Source organism: Asterias rubens, chromosome 2, assembly GCF_902459465.1.
Source record: "Asterias rubens chromosome 2, eAstRub1.3, whole genome shotgun sequence".
Taxonomy (NCBI): domain Eukaryota; kingdom Metazoa; phylum Echinodermata; class Asteroidea; order Forcipulatida; family Asteriidae; genus Asterias; species Asterias rubens.
The window spans coordinates 21,591,140-21,606,963 of NC_047063.1; the positions used below are offsets into that span (position 1 = coordinate 21,591,140).

A 15,824-nucleotide genomic window follows, 5' to 3' on the forward strand; every position below is an offset into this window, starting at 1 on the left:
CCTGAAGTTAAATGATGATAAGACAGAGTTCCTTCTATTTGGGTCACGTCAACAGTTAACTAAGGTTTCAGTGCCATACATGTACATCTCCATCGGTGACGCTCGGATAGCTCCCTCGCTGAAAGCTCGGAACTTAGGGGTTATTTTTTATTCATCAATGACACTTCAGCCACACATCAACAACATTGTTCGTTTATCATCATATCACATCAGGAATATAGGTATATAGGTAAGATTCGCAAGTACTTGGACAAAAGTGCCACTGAAAAGGTCATTCACGCATTTGTTACTTCTCGTCTTGACAACGGCAATGCTCTTCTCTACTACAGTCTTCCTAACAACCAGATTTCCAGACTTCAACGGCTCCAAAATACTGCTGCCCGCATTGTGACACTGTCTAGAAAATCCTGTTCTATCACCCCCATTCTGAAACAACTACACTGGCTCCCTATCTCTCAACGAATCATCTTCAAGCTGATGCTCATTGTCCACAAAGCTCTTAATGGCAAGGCTCCCCACTATATTTCCGAACTGCTTCAAGTTTACACTCCATCAAGGAATCTTCGATCAAGTTCTATGCTTCTCCTCATTGAACCCAAGTCTCGACACTCATGGGGTGACATGTCTTTTTCTTCAGCCGCGCCACGCATCTGGAACTCTCTACCACTTAATCTTCGATCTTGTCTTTGTACTGCAAAATTCAAGTCTCTTCTCAAAACTTATCTTATGTCACAGGTTTTCAATGACTAGTTTTGTTGTGTCTGTTTTTCTTTGTGTTGTGTTTTGTTTTTGTTTTTGTTTTTGGTTTTACTGCGCCTTGAACACCCAGCAGGGTGGATATGTGCGCATTACAAGTCTTATTATTATTATTATTATTACATGTGTAGCATCTGTGACTGGTCTCCTGGTTACTGTTGCTTTGCAGACATTTTTTAAGCAATATTTTCTGCTTACATGCAGCTCTATGAAAGTGGACACAGGAACAAAAAAATATTGCTTGATAAAATCTGCTGAGCAAAAGTAATCTGGGAACCAGTCACAAACTGTCCACGCAGCATGTTTTTTTAGCTGGTAACCTTTTTTTAGAGCAATATTGTTTAGTACTTCAGAAATATTTTGGGCTGTAAACAGAAATTGCTTTAAAAACACAAAAAATAGCTCAGCCGTCGATTTCACAAAACTCTTCCTAAATTAAGACTAATCTTAGGATTTAGGACGAGTCCCAACCCTGCACTGTAGCATGCAGACCTTAAGATTAATCCTACATGTAAATTAGGAAGAGTTACTCGTCCTAACCCGAGATAAGGCGAGTCCTAACTCTTTGTGAAATCGACGGCAGGGCATTTTCCTTTTTTGAGAGAGAGTAAAATACTGATTAACCCTCTCCAGAGGGACCTGTCTGGTTGTATGCACTTTATAGTGTTCGTCATTATATCAATGTGGTTGTGACAGTGTGATTGGGATGTGTGACTTATAACCCCCCCCCCCCCCTCCACCCATCCCAGGTATTCCCAGAAAATTATGGAACTATTAGCTGATCAAACATCAACCTCTTTTTCAACCAAGTTGCAATGTTTGCAAAGTTCTTGGTAACAAGCAATGGAGAGCTGTTGATAGTATAAAACATTGTGGGAAACGGCTCCCTCTGAAGTAATGTAGTGTTTGAGAAAGAAGTATTTACTCACTAAAAACAACTGAATTCCAGACCTCAGCTGAGGTTTTGAATTCAAGCATTTGAAAGCACACAACTTGTGCGACAAGGGTGTTTTTTCTTCCATTATTCTCTCGCAGCTCTGACAACCAATTGAGTTCAAAATTACACAGGCTTGTTATTTTATGCATTGTTGAGATACACCAAACGAGCATACTGGACTTTGACAACTACTAAAGGTGTCCAGTGCAGGAAATATTGTTTAACAATTTTCTGCTAAGCAAAAAGATTAGGATACCAGTCATAAATTGTACACGTGACATGGTATATTTTGGCTGGTAACCTTATTTTGGTAAGCACATTATTTGGGGGCTGGGGTCGATTTCACAAAGAGTTAGGACAAGTCCAAACTTAGGACTAGTCCTAGGGGATATACAAAACGTATGGCTAGTCCTAAGTTAGGACGAGTAACTCGAGATAAGACTAATCTTACATGTAACTCTTTGTCACCTGTTCCTCCTTGCAACTCACTGGCTCAGTACTTTAATTGATTTTGTTTTTTTTGCATCCTAATTTATCTATTTGTATATTTGTATGCCTGTGTAAAGCGTAATAAAACTAATAAAAGAATGACCCAAAGAAGTTGGAGAGAAGGGGTTGGTGTTTTACTCTGGCGACTGACATTTCCGATGTTATCATACTTCATACCACGTGTCAATAAACTTGAAAAATAAAATAATGTACAATTTATTAAGTCAATGATTCCAAGGAAAATGAACAACAAACGGACCTTCTCTGTGAGCTCATAAAACTTAAGTTCATTTGGTCTCAGACCTAGCCCTGGCGGCCTTAACACTTTCGTTTTGTACCACAGAGAAAGAGTCCTATATGGGGCTAGTCTCAGACCCAGCCTGTACCACAAATTGGCTACTCTGAAAAAAAGAAGAGAAAAAAACTAGGAAAAATCCCAATGTGTGCTTTTTCCACACAGGCCTGCATTATGCATTTGAGACTGCCATGTCCACACTAACAATAAGGAAATTTCATAACGGTGGATTGTTTGGACGCCAATTGGGAATCCATGTAAAATGGGCATTACGTCAGAGTAAGCCATCATAATTGGTCTGTCATCTGTTGGGATGACACTTCACAGTTTATCAATTTCTCATACTTGGAAATGTATTTCGAGAGGGGTAGGCCTATAGGGACAGTTCTTTCACGAAACAAACACAAAGGAGATGCTTTTTATCACGTAACGTTAGCAGTTTTCTAAAAAACTGATTCATCATAAAAATGGGCAAGCCATCTTATGTACGTGTACTCAAATTGGTTTCAGTGAAATATATTTGTTTTTGTCAAATACCCCCAAATTGTTAACTGCCATGGGTTTGTGAGTGCTGACTTTGTATTTGTAAGGTGCCCAGCTATTAGTACTTTTTGCTAAATTTTTGCAACTTAAACCGTTTGAAGTTAATGATAGAAAGCTTCCCTTAAAGCCATTATACACTTTCGGTACAGAAAAAAAAAAAGTTCACAGATTTACAAATAATTTAATAATTTCTTGAAATATTATTCCATGAAATGCTTTACTTTTTGAGAAAACATTAAAACAATCTCAATTCTCGATAGCGAGAATTATGGATTTATCTTAAACACATGTCATGACACGGCGAAACATGCGGAAACAATAATAATAATAATAATAATATCTTATATAAAGTCTTATATAGCGCCGTATCTACCAAACAAGGTACTCAAGGCGCTGAGTATATACAAACTTTCAGAAAGATAGGTTATTGCAGTGATGAATTCTGAGACCCAATTATTTAGCACCTTATAAGGGTTAACAAGGTGCTACGGCGCATTAAGCAGCCACAACCAGGAACACCGGGGCTAACCCCTTCTCTTTTCGATAAGTGCACTGGGTTCTTTTACATGCGTTACACAACACATGGGACCAACGGCTTTACGTCCCATCCGAAGGACGGAAACAAGGGTGGGTTTTCCCGTTACTTTCTCCCGACTCCGATGACCGATTGAGCTTACATTTTCACAGGTTTTTTATTTTATATAAGCTGTGGTACACGAAGTGTGGGCCTTGGACAACACTGTTTACCGAAAGTGTCCAATGGCTTGAAAATATTATCTCTTGAGGCGTGTAGTTTTTTTTGAGAATTTAGTAAAACAATGTCATGAAAACAATTTTAGTCTCAGTTTTAGCGTAATTAACCAGTTATTTCACCATAACATACAAAAACTGGTTAATTATTCGTTTATGCAGAAAAATGTTTGTCTCACTGAGGTTGAATTAGGTTTTGAGGTCTAGAAATCAAGCATCTGAAAGCAAAAGCTATTTTATCAATATTGATGAGATACACCAAGTGAGAAGACTAGTCTTTGACAATGACCAATAGTGTCCTGCAGTGAGTAAAACACAAACAATATCCCTGATGCAAATTTGACACAAAATTATGGTGGTTGAGCCTCTAGCTACCGGGCAAGCTCGGTGGTCTTGTGGTAGGACATCTGCTCTAGATGGCAAAGATAGTGGGTTCGAATCCCACCAGCGTAATATTCAGTGGATTTCTTTCACAGGACTCAGGAAGGTTGGGTAAATAATGCTTAACACTCATCAGTGTAAGTAAGACACAAGTACACGTAATTTTTCTAGTCTTTATCCCCAATTCTCAAGAGAAAAGGTTTTTTTTGTTCTGCCATGCCTGCAGTGGATAGGCCTGGAATTAGCCCTATATCAGTCCTATATATAGGACTCTTCCTCTGTACACAGATACAGAGTCCTAACTATTAAGGCCCGTTTCTGGGGCGAAAAATTTTCAAAGCTTCATAACTCAAATCTTACCTGCAACAAGCCACTAATTTCAACAGAATCACATTCTATGGCGGCATACATTTTTCTGCGGCGGGTTTTGGTCCTCATATATTCCTCACAAATCCGTCATCTTCATGAAATAATGCAGCTCCCAACGTTAAAAAATTCCCGTTTTGATCGTTTTCTCACAGTGTTGTCTGTTGCCCTGCGTATGCGTATACATTCGCGTGCAAGACGCATGAGTTCTTGGTCACCATTATCTTGACTGCACAGCGTTAACATGATATTGCGCGTTGTGTGTCTTGCGTACACACGACAGACTGTGAGGGTACGAACAAAAATTTGAATTTCTTAACGTTGGGAGCTGCATTATTTCATGAAAATGACGGATTTATGACGATCAAAACCCACCGCAGAAAAATATATATGCTGCCATGGAATGTGAATCTGTTGAAATTAGTGGCTTGTTGCAGGTAAGATTTGAGTTGGAGCTGAATGACGCTGTGAAAATTTATCGCCCCAGAACTGATCCTGATGTCCAGTACGTCACTGTAGCACAATACGAAAGTTTAAGGCCGCCAGGGCTGGGCCTGGAATGAACTTTGTAACCAAAGTTCAAACTGAAGGAGTTGTTTTTCAAAATTCACAATTCTGTACTAGGCATCGGTCTATTAAAATGGTTTGCGAGTGGAACCTGCATCCTTTTACGTCTAAACAAACACAAAATTTCAATCGCTTCCGCTTCATGATGAAGCGTATTGCACCCATCTTCAATTGGCCGAGACAAAGTTCACAGTGACGGGACTCTGAGCATGAAGGATGTAAAATATAAAAAAAACGCTCGGAGAGAAACAGTTATGTATCCAGCCTCCATAACTCAAGGGTTATGTGTTTGTATAACGGAAGATGTACTTTGCACCATACAATCAGTGACATCAAAGTGCATTTGGCATCAACTATTAACGCTGTACTGTCCGACCATTTAATAGCTTCCCCATTGGTTGTGATGTGAGTGATGCATGCATTATGCCAGCCTGAAATGTGGTAATTGCATCCCACACAGTACGCAGTCAACCCTTCAAACGCCTGCTGTATCGCCATTTAATATCATCCACTACGGTTTTGAATGATGGGCCACAATATGCCACCCTGCATTAATGTGGTTAGTGCACAGTTGACCCTCATTCTGTCTTACTCTTTCAATGTTATCCCGTAAGGTTTTAAAGGGAAAGTATACATTTGGTAATAATAGCTCTCCATTGCTCGCTACCAATCAAGTTTTCGTGCTAAATATTACGTGTCCAGTGCCATGTGCTAGAACCTAGCACAATTAGGGCCTACCTAATTGGTTCTGTGGCCGATCCACTCGAAGCATCCACACGGAAAAAGGAGGCATCTAGTCAAAGAGCAACTGGACCCTCTCAATCTTCTTTGATTATGTGATTTCTAACTGAATGCAGATTATGGTGACAGCGTAAAAACACGATTTATTTGAAAATGGAATCGCTTCAAAATATGCGTGTTGTACAATCTCGCCCAACCCTTTATCCCCAAGTATTGAAAGTTTCAAATAATCATGAAGGAATTTCTATGATTGTAAAAGTGATTTGTCACGCTCCAAGGCTGACCCCTTGATTGTAAAACTACTTGTTTAATCCTACTTAATTTTCCAGGCTTAAGTGTAGCAGAACACTTTGCATGCCAATTAAGATAGATTCATAAGCTCATTTTCAGATTGAGTTTTGAAAAGGTTGTATGGACTCACATTTTGACTCTGCTGGAGATTAAATGTGCGGCCATCAAAATGCTGGCATATTTTGTTTCCATTGTGCGCGTAATGGGTTTTTTAATGAGCAAAATTTATAATTAAAACTAACGCCGACTAATTTACTAACAAAAAATGACCTGCGGTATAAATGCCCAAAAGGAAAACGGCATCACGTTTTGACCCTAGCAGAGGCTCTGTTGAACGCTGAATGACAATACGTTCTCACAACTGACACTCTACAAGTTTATTCGTGTATTTAAACAAATTGAGCGGTCAGGTGGAAATTAGGCCTGGGTGACTAGTGCCACTAGTGCGACTAGTGTCCTAGTCGTGACTATTGATTGCTTGGTTGAGTCGCAACTACTGTTTTTTAACTACTTGATTAATCAAGCCACCCTGACTACTACAGAAATAGTAGTGACTACTAAACAAATAGTCGCAACTACTTATAAACAGTGGTACCTGTTTGGTGAACCAATTGCACATTCATGACTACATAGGCCTAATTTACATACAAAACACAATAACTCATCAGAGATCCCAATCCTTCAATACTTTCAGCTTGAATTTTATCTTGCGCCTGTGGCAAACATTGCCACAATGCATCTAGAGAGTAAGAAATTAGTCGCGACTAGTGTCCTAGTCACAACTATTTGAGGCACAACTAGTCGAGTTGCACTTTACATTAAAAATGATGTTGTGTATAAAATTCGTAAAGATCTGTGCATAAATAACTCTGAAATAGAATCTTGCATTATTGAGATAATCAACTCCTCTCAAAGTAATATAATAACTGGAGTTGTATACAGACCACCTAGTGCTTCATGTAATAACTTCACAGACCATATAAATGAATTATTAGGGAAAATTAGTAATGAAAATAAAAAATGCTACATTATGGGTGATTTCAATATTAATTTATTAAATTATGATGAGGAAGTTGCAGTACAAAACTTCATAGACACTTTGTCTTCTCAGTCCTTTTATCCAACTATAAAATCTAAGCCTACAAGAATAGCTGCAGGTAGTTCAACTCTGATTGACAATATTTTAACAAATGACTTGCTGAATCATGTTGCTGGTGTCTTGCTAACTGACATAAGTGATCATTTACCTGTGTTTCTGATTATTGATGCTCTAAAAGATAGAGTGCAAAATAAGAAAAACTATAAAAAACGTTATTTTACTGATAATAATACCCAATGTTTTATTAATGATTTAAATGCAACCGACTGGGATGTAATAACATTGCAAGATAACGTGCATGGCATGTAAACTACCTTCTTAGATCATGTCCTTAAACTTTATGATAAACACTTTCCTTTACAAGGGGTTAAATGTAGATACGATACATGTAAGTCACCATGGTTATCTGATGGTGTTTACAACTCAATGCGGAGGAAAAACTATCTGTATAAAAAAGTTCTTAAAAATCCTACTCTGCAAAATAAATCTAATTATACTACGTACAAAAACAAGCTAAATCATTTAATAAAGGCTTCAAAGAAACAGTATTTTAGTTCGAAATTTGAAAAAAATAAGGGCAATATTAAAGGTACTTGGAAAGTGATCAATTCTGTGTTGAACAAGGGCAACCACAAGCCCAATCCCTCTTATTTTGTCCAAGATGGTGCGTCAATCGAAGGAAACAAAGAAATTAGTGAGGCATTTAATGAGTACTTTGTTAACATTGGCGCTTCACTTGCTAGAAAGCTTCCCTTATGTAACACTACTTTTCAATCCTTTCTTGACGATAAATGTTCCCATTCTCTGTTCCTTAGTCCTATTTTACAAGAAGAAATTGCAGATGTTTTAAATAATCTCCCTTCTGGCAAATCGCCAGGTTGTGATTCTTTAAATTCTTTTGTTATCAAGAAAGCCAGGTACTCCTTAGCAAAACCACTAGCCAAGATTTTCAATAGGTCTATAAGTTCTGGGGGTTTTCCAGACAGGCTTAAAATAGCTAAAGTCATTCCGGTTCACAAAGGAGGGGATAAACATGTCATTGGTAATTTCAGACCTATCTCTGTTTTATCTACTTTTTCCAAGGTATTTGAAAAGTTGATATATAGTCGCCTCATTGCATTCATAAATAAACATAACATTCTTTCTGAGTCACAGTTTGGTTTCAGGGCAAATCGCTCTACTAAGCTAGCAACGTCTTATGTAATGAATAATTTGCTAAATGCCGTTGAAGAAAACAACATTTCTATTGGTGTATTTTTAGACCTTTCTAAAGCTTTTGACACGATTAACCATGATATGTTGATATGTAAACTAGCGCATTATGGAATCCGTGGAGTAACCTTGGAGTGGTTCAAAAGCTATTTATCTAATAGAAAACAGTTTGTTTCATATAATTCTGTCCATTCATCTGAAAAACCTATTTCTTGTGGAGTACCTCAGGGTTCTGTTTTGGGTCCTCTTCTTTTTATTATTTATATTAATGATATCTGTAACACATCCGAAATTATATCATTTGGTCTTTTTGCCGATGATACAAGTTTAGTGTACAGCCACAGAAATGTAGATACAGCTATTCTTACCCTTAACGTTGAAATGGTAAAAACAAGTACGTGGCTTGTTGCTAATAAACTTATTATCTAGTTATTTCTAGCATTTATTTCCCTTATGTATAAATATCTTTATTTTAACCTTCACAGTAAAAACTTCCCTTATGTAAGCATTTTCCTGTTCGGCTTATTCAGCAAGTTGCCGTTTTCTCTTTTTCCTAATAGTTATTTATCGCCGTTTGAGCCAACTCAATCGGTCCCCCTTTTTACAGCTTATAGTCTCGGGAGTTAATTTGATGTATATTTTAGTTCTTCTCAGTCATGTAATTTCCCGTAGCCTTCTCCCGTAAGTAACCTTATTCTGTTTACAACTGTTATTTCTAGCATTTATTTCCCTTATGTATGAATATCTTTATTTTAACCTTCACAGTAAAAACTTCCCTTATGTAAGCATTTTCCTGTGCGGCTTATTCAGCAAGTTGCCGTTTTCTCTTTTTCCTAATAGTTATTTATCGCCGTTTGAGCCAACTCAATCTGTCCCCCTTTTTACGGCTTATAGTCTCGGGAGTTAATTTGACGTGTTATTCATTTTCTTGCTGCTTCAGCCTGTATTTATTATATTGCTTGGAATTATTTCTTAAGTCCCCCATTGTTTCCTGTATGTTTATCGTTGGTTTACGTAATGTTTATACCAGAATACCAGTGAACGCCCCAGAATACCGATTTACCATGTGCACGGACCTAGTTTCTGAGTCTCTCCCGGCAATGATGTAAGTTTATTGAATGTATTAGTTATTTCACCATTGTAATTTAACGCCGGATTCGTCTTTGTAGTGTCTTATATTCAAGTTTCACTTTAATATCAGCCCTCGGTCATTGCTTGTTTTATCGCTGTATCTCGTTCTGCATTTAAAGTTGTTTTTATTAGGCTGATATGGTTCGCCTTTGTCTCCCTTCCCTTAATTGTTTAATAATGTGCATTTTTCGTGTCATTTATTAGCTATTTATGTATTTGTTATTTATAGTTTCACCTGTGTAATGTTATACACTGAGTGCAAATAAATGGGAAAGCTCATCTAAAGGTCTCCGCCGTCTCCAATTTGTACTGTGCATGTGATAAGAAACAAGAACATTATCGTGGAAGAACAGGCGCTCCATAGTGTTTCTGGTTCACATAGCAAGTACCTTGTTCACAAGTTTTCTCAGGCTTGCGAGCTACAGTGGTTAAAGGCATGAGTATCCTTGTGTGGAAAGGCCTATATACATTAAAACTATCATGTGAAAATTGTATTCAAAATTTTAAAAGGTGGTTGCACTTTTTAGATGAAAATCCTCAGTTTATCTATACACACACGGAAGAATAATCCCTTTGGAATACACAATCTGACAATTGTTCCTGCAGTTACACTTCTCAGATTCAAATTTTAGGGCATAAAAACTGATAATAATAATAATAACAATAATAATAATAATAATAATAATAATAGTAATTATAGTTACTTAATATATAGTGCTTTTCACGGCTGAATGGCATCCCAAAGTGCTTCACATTATTAACCATGGTCACTGGGTCTTAAATTATTCCTTAAACCATCTCAGCTCCCTGGGGGAGTATACAGCCTTGTGCAACAAAATACTCGGCTAAATCAATAACAAGAACCATCTCTGCCCTCACAGGAACCCATTTAACCCTGGGCGGAGAGAAGCATGTACCCGTTATCGTAGATAAGTTCAGGGACACAAGTGTCATGGCTCTCGAACCCACACTCTGCTGAACAGAATCACCAGAGCTTGAGTTCGGCACTCTTATCCACTCGACCTTGAGACCCCCCATCACATTACTTTGAAGAGAAATGTTTCTCAAAATACTATCGAACGCCTTCCCTTTAAGTTCACATTTAAGAATAATAATAATGATTCAATTCTTACCTAAATCTAGAGTAATTCCTCTCTCTTTACTCTGTGGGTTTTTATCAAATGCTGCAGTTGATGCTGTGGTACTTAACGCTTTGGCTGTCAAAAAATAAAACATGGAACTATTGAATTGAATGCAAGGAACAGGGCCCAATTCCATCGAGCTGCTTTTAAAAGCAAAAAAGTATCTAACAACAGTAAAATAATGCTTACCAGAAAAAGGTTACCAGTTAAACTACATGTACATGTATGTACCATGTGACATGTACAATTTGTGACTGGTATCCTGCTCCTTTCTACTAAGCAGAAAACTGCAATATTGCTTGCTTTTAAAAGCAACTCAATGAAATAGGGCCCTGGCAAGTAAAGGCAAGGCAGTTTCTGTTCATGAATGAATAGATCAAGGTAAATGGCATTTCTATGGAAAATCAAATAGTCTACCGCAACATTTCAAGGGGCACCAAGGCATTGACCATATTATGGCAAGGGGGCAATCACCTCCATTGCCTTCCTTCATGAACTTTCAGGCCTGAGAAAAAGAACATTTGTTCCGTCCCAATTTAGAAATGAGCCAATTGCAACTGGGAGCAGTCCCAACTTGAGTGTTGGGACGGCCCAGCTAAGGTGGGATTACCAAACTATAGCTCATCATCATCATTCTCTTGATCCATCATGGGGGACGTAGAGCCGCCCAACCAATGCGTTTCGCTGCGGATTACCACAGCTGCCCAGCCCGGGACTCGAAATCCGCTTCCAGTTAGCCCACCCAGGTGCTGCGAGGTCGGCCTCTTCCAGGCTGGGCAGGGGCATGGATCCTCCATCTACTCCGACGCTCAGCTTGAGGGCCACATGGGCAGGTGTATCCTCTGGGAGCCATCTGACATGGACAAAGAGGGAATGATTTCTCTGGGAGATAGTCACGGGGATGTCCTCATGCCAGTGGTCTCCGAGATTGTTGCATTAATGTGATGAAATCGGACCACCAGATGCCAAGAATGCGTCGTTGACACCTGAACCTGAAGGCTTGGAAAAAGAGGACAAAAACTGACCAGAGCCCGGAGCGAAATTGTCACAAATTTCCCAAGTTTATATTTTAAACCTGAGTGAGCGTGGCTACGACTCTGTGTGCCCAATGATCGTAGCACTGCGTGCGAGGCATTGTGTAGCCTGGCAACCAGCCGCAAATAGCCCGAATACAGTACCCCGTCCTGGTTACAGACAACTCGTCCGTTGGACGGTTCAGACAACAAGACTTTGAGACAACTTGACAACTTAGGTGAATCCCGGGGACATCCATATATTAATTAGAAGATTTACTTTTGTTTAGTTTACTGAATACACATTTATTTAGTCTGCCAATCGATTGGAATCGCTCAAAACATATTATTGCTGAGGCCTGGCCATCACGGTCATCCGTCACCTTGTCTTAGCCCCAAGTCGAGCTGTCTGATGGTTGAAAAAACGTCTGTCGAGTTGTCACTGTCAGAATGGTCACATTGCGTTGATCACAACTTTGCTTCATGGTCTCGCTGTACAATAATGGATGTATACATGTTCTGTGCACTGTACTACTTTGTACGTTGTACGTGATGTACACTGCATGCTGTTGTCATGCACTGCATGCAGTTGTTGTCCACGGCGGCCGGGCAATCCAGCCAGGCACACGTACATGTACGTCACTCCGATCAGAGCCGTAGCTCCGTCTGCACAGGTTCAAAACTTCGGAAATTTGTGACCATTTCTCCCTGGTGTGTGTTTTTTTCCTTAATGGAGAAAAATTAGACATTGGGATTGAGGATCAAGCTTGTACCCGTAGAATTTGTGTCATGATTTTTGAAAGTGGTAAAAATGGGGCAAATCTGGGGACTAGCTGTCAAAATTGTACAGTAGTCCCAGATTGTTGTTTGCCGCTCGAGAGAACCTCGTAACCCTCCGGCCTTGCGGCGGTCAGGAGGGTGGTTACGTTATCGCAACTATACTAAGAGCATGTGGTGAGCAAGGTGAGCTTGAGGCAGTTGTTCCTCCAGACGTGGTCTAATTAGCCAAAGGTGGATAAGGCAAGCCCAAGACGTCCACAGAATGATGGGGGAGGAGTAGCCTGAGGGAAATGAGGAATGGATTACACAGCCGAGATATCTGAACTTCTGTGTCATTTCAACAGAGTTACCCTCAACGGTGACTGAAGCGGGTGTTGGGCCGAGGCTGGTACGTTTCTGGATCTTGGTTTTGGCCCATGACGTGTGCATTCCCGTCCTCCCAGCGGGTCGCACTAAATACCGACAACTCACAACCCCTCACGACAAAAATTTTTAAAACCACTTTAACAGAACATTTGAACATAAGTCATTTGAACATTTGATTGTAAAAAAGTGGGGTTTTTTTTACCCAGAATTTAGTACCGAAAGAAAAAATCTGCCACGTTGTCTTTCGACGTACTTGGACGATTCCATTACACCACAGGGGCGATACAATATGCAAGATGATTTTTTACCATTTTATGTGCCAAACAAATTGTATGTTGAAAAAATATTATCTCCCCTTGCTGTAACTTCAAATTCCAGAGTGGCGGCTTAGTTACTAAATAAAAGAAAAAAAAAAAAACAGCAGCTAAAACCCCCAAAAATAATAATAAAAACTCAACGCTCAGGAAATACCCCTGCGGTGTAATAAAATTGTCCAAGAACCTTGAAAGACAACATGGCGAATATTTCCGTTCGGTACCAAATTCGGGGTAAACAAAAATCTTTTCTTCAAAATACGTTTTTTCCACAGTTTGAAAGTGAATTTTAGAATTAGATGCACAAGTAATAACTCGTGTGCAAATATTTAAAGGTTGATTTATATTCAAGCGTTCAGTTAAAGTGCATTTAAAAAATTGTTGCCGAAATGGGTCGTGTGTTGTCGGTATTTAGTGCGACCGCTCCCATCCCATGTCCCAGCCTCTGCCGTGAACTAACTGAAGGAGAGTGAGACAGGCAGCCCACTCGCGATGATCGGCATAGTCTTCAAACAGAAGTCTTACAATGAAGGACACCATGGACTCAAAACAATCAGAGTATTTAAACAGTATACTGGCAGTAATTTGTTAATTAATAATAGTACCTACCAAGTGAGGTTTTACCGCTGTCAACGTGACCTAACACGCCGATGTTGAAGTTCAGCTCCTTCCCCATGGAGGACGCCATCTTGGTTTTGGTTTGTTTGTTTGTTCTGGAATCCCTCCTCCACAAAAGGGGAGTACTTGATTGATTTGCATACACCTGTTCTATTGGTCAGAAGTTCGAAAGAGGTGGTTCTATATGAGTGGGTTCGGGGAAATAAATATTCAATATTTCAATGTTTCGGTGCAATATTTTGACCGATTTGGCCCGAAATTTCGATTTAAGTTTGTAATATGTTTCAATAGATTCGAGGTATTGTTCGAAATCAAGTCCACGGCTGATAAAGTGGCTTTTTTTTAACAGCTAAAAGTACTATTGTTTTGTGCAACCGATTTTGCATTTTCCATTTGTTTTTGTATATTCTCCGTGAAAAACTGAAGCCAAACTCTGTGCATGTTTTTTCGAATTGAAAAAAGCATCAACTGTCAAAATCTTTCAGAGGGAAAACAAAAGATATTTATAGGTGAAACTTCGGCCATATTAGTTAAAACGTACCCAGTAAGTTCGTAAGATAACTTGTGTGTGAAGATGGGCTTTGAATTGAAATAATTAGTGAGCTTTAAGATTGGAACTAACTAGCCATAGGTCCAGATAAGAAAAGTCTGTTGGGCTTCACACGGAAGGCAAGCAACTCTTACCATGGAGAAAGGATCATGCTAATGTAATATACGCGGCAACCGAGGATGTCTTCAAACGAAACAGCAGTCCAAGTAATGCTACATAAATAATGCAAGGTCAACACTCACGAGTTTAACACGCTACAAAATCATGGTTGCCAACAAAGGGCCGGGTATTATGGAGCTTTTACGGGGTCGAGTTGACCCTGTGTGAGCTAAGTCTCTTGTAAGTGCATACCTAAAGCTGCATTGACATTTCCCCGTCTTCTTATCCACAAGATAAGTATTACAGTGGTATTGTTCAGAGTATAACCCACTCATCGGTGCGGCATTGTATTGCATCCAGCAGTAGGTTTACAGCCCACGCTCAACAAAATATTGTATGAAATCAATATACAACGTTGGATCTCTCAGGACATTCTTAATAGCGTCTTACCAGGCTTGGGTAATTGATCTTCATGGTTTTTATTTGTTTACTTATTCATTTGATGAAGCACCTAACAACGCAGGAACCAAATGTGGGGCTTGGTAATCAACGTTGTCAATATATGCACACAATAACAAACCTGCGAAAATTTGAACTCAATATTGGTCGTCGAAGTCGCGAGAGAATGATGATAGAAAAAAACACCCTTGTCATCACACGAAGTTGTGTGCTTTCAGATGCTTGATTTCGAGACCTCAAGTTCTAAATCTGAGGTCTCGAAATCATATTCGTGGAAAATTACTTCTTTCTCGAAAACTACGCTTCTTCAGAGAGAGAGAGAGCCGTTTCGCACAATGTTCTATACTATCAACAGCTCGTTACCAAGTAAGGTTTTATGATTGAATAATTAGTATATAGATACTATATAAAACAATGTGAGAAAGAAGTAATTTTCCATAAATTTGATTTTGAGACCTCAGATTTAGACATTAAGGTCTCAAATCAAGCATCTGAAAGCACACAACTTTGTGTGACAAGGGTGGGTTTTTTTTCAGTTTTTTTTTTCATTTTTATTTCGCAACTTCAACGACCGCTTGAGCTCAAATTTTCACAGGTTCGTTATTTCATGCATAATGTTGAGATACACCAAGTGAGGAGACTGGTGTTTGACAATTCCCAATAGTGTCCACTGCATTTACAGATCCTAAAACCACGTTATGCAACTTACCTTTGAACCCCGTCGGACATCCAGCTACTCAAATTCTCACAGGCTTTAGTTTCGGGGAAAAGTGGTTGATATTTGTTTGTAACAATACTACGATTTGTTTTTGTCCAACCTCGCTTTCTGCAGGTTATATCCATGGCAGCAATTACAGTAAACAAGAGGTTCCATCGCCGAGTCTTGTTTGGAAATGGAATGATGTTTGGGTCGTAATCATTGTGA

At 39.1% G+C, this 15,824-nt stretch overlaps 1 protein-coding gene across 1 annotated transcript in view; it reads right to left on the reverse strand.

Moving 5' to 3' along the window:
* The window catches only part of LOC117307270 (selenocysteine-specific elongation factor-like), a 64,231-nt gene extending 50,372 nt beyond the window's left edge, over positions 1–13,859 (reverse strand). The window contains exons 1-2 of the mRNA XM_033791981.1: positions 13,783–13,859; positions 10,692–10,775 (exon numbers count right to left, since the gene is read on the reverse strand). Of these exons, the coding sequence (XP_033647872.1) occupies positions 10,692–10,775; positions 13,783–13,849 (151 nt within the window). The 5' untranslated portion in view covers positions 13,850–13,859. The remainder of the gene's footprint in view (positions 1–10,691; positions 10,776–13,782) is intronic.
* Between the last annotated feature and the right edge of the window lie 1,965 nt (positions 13,860–15,824).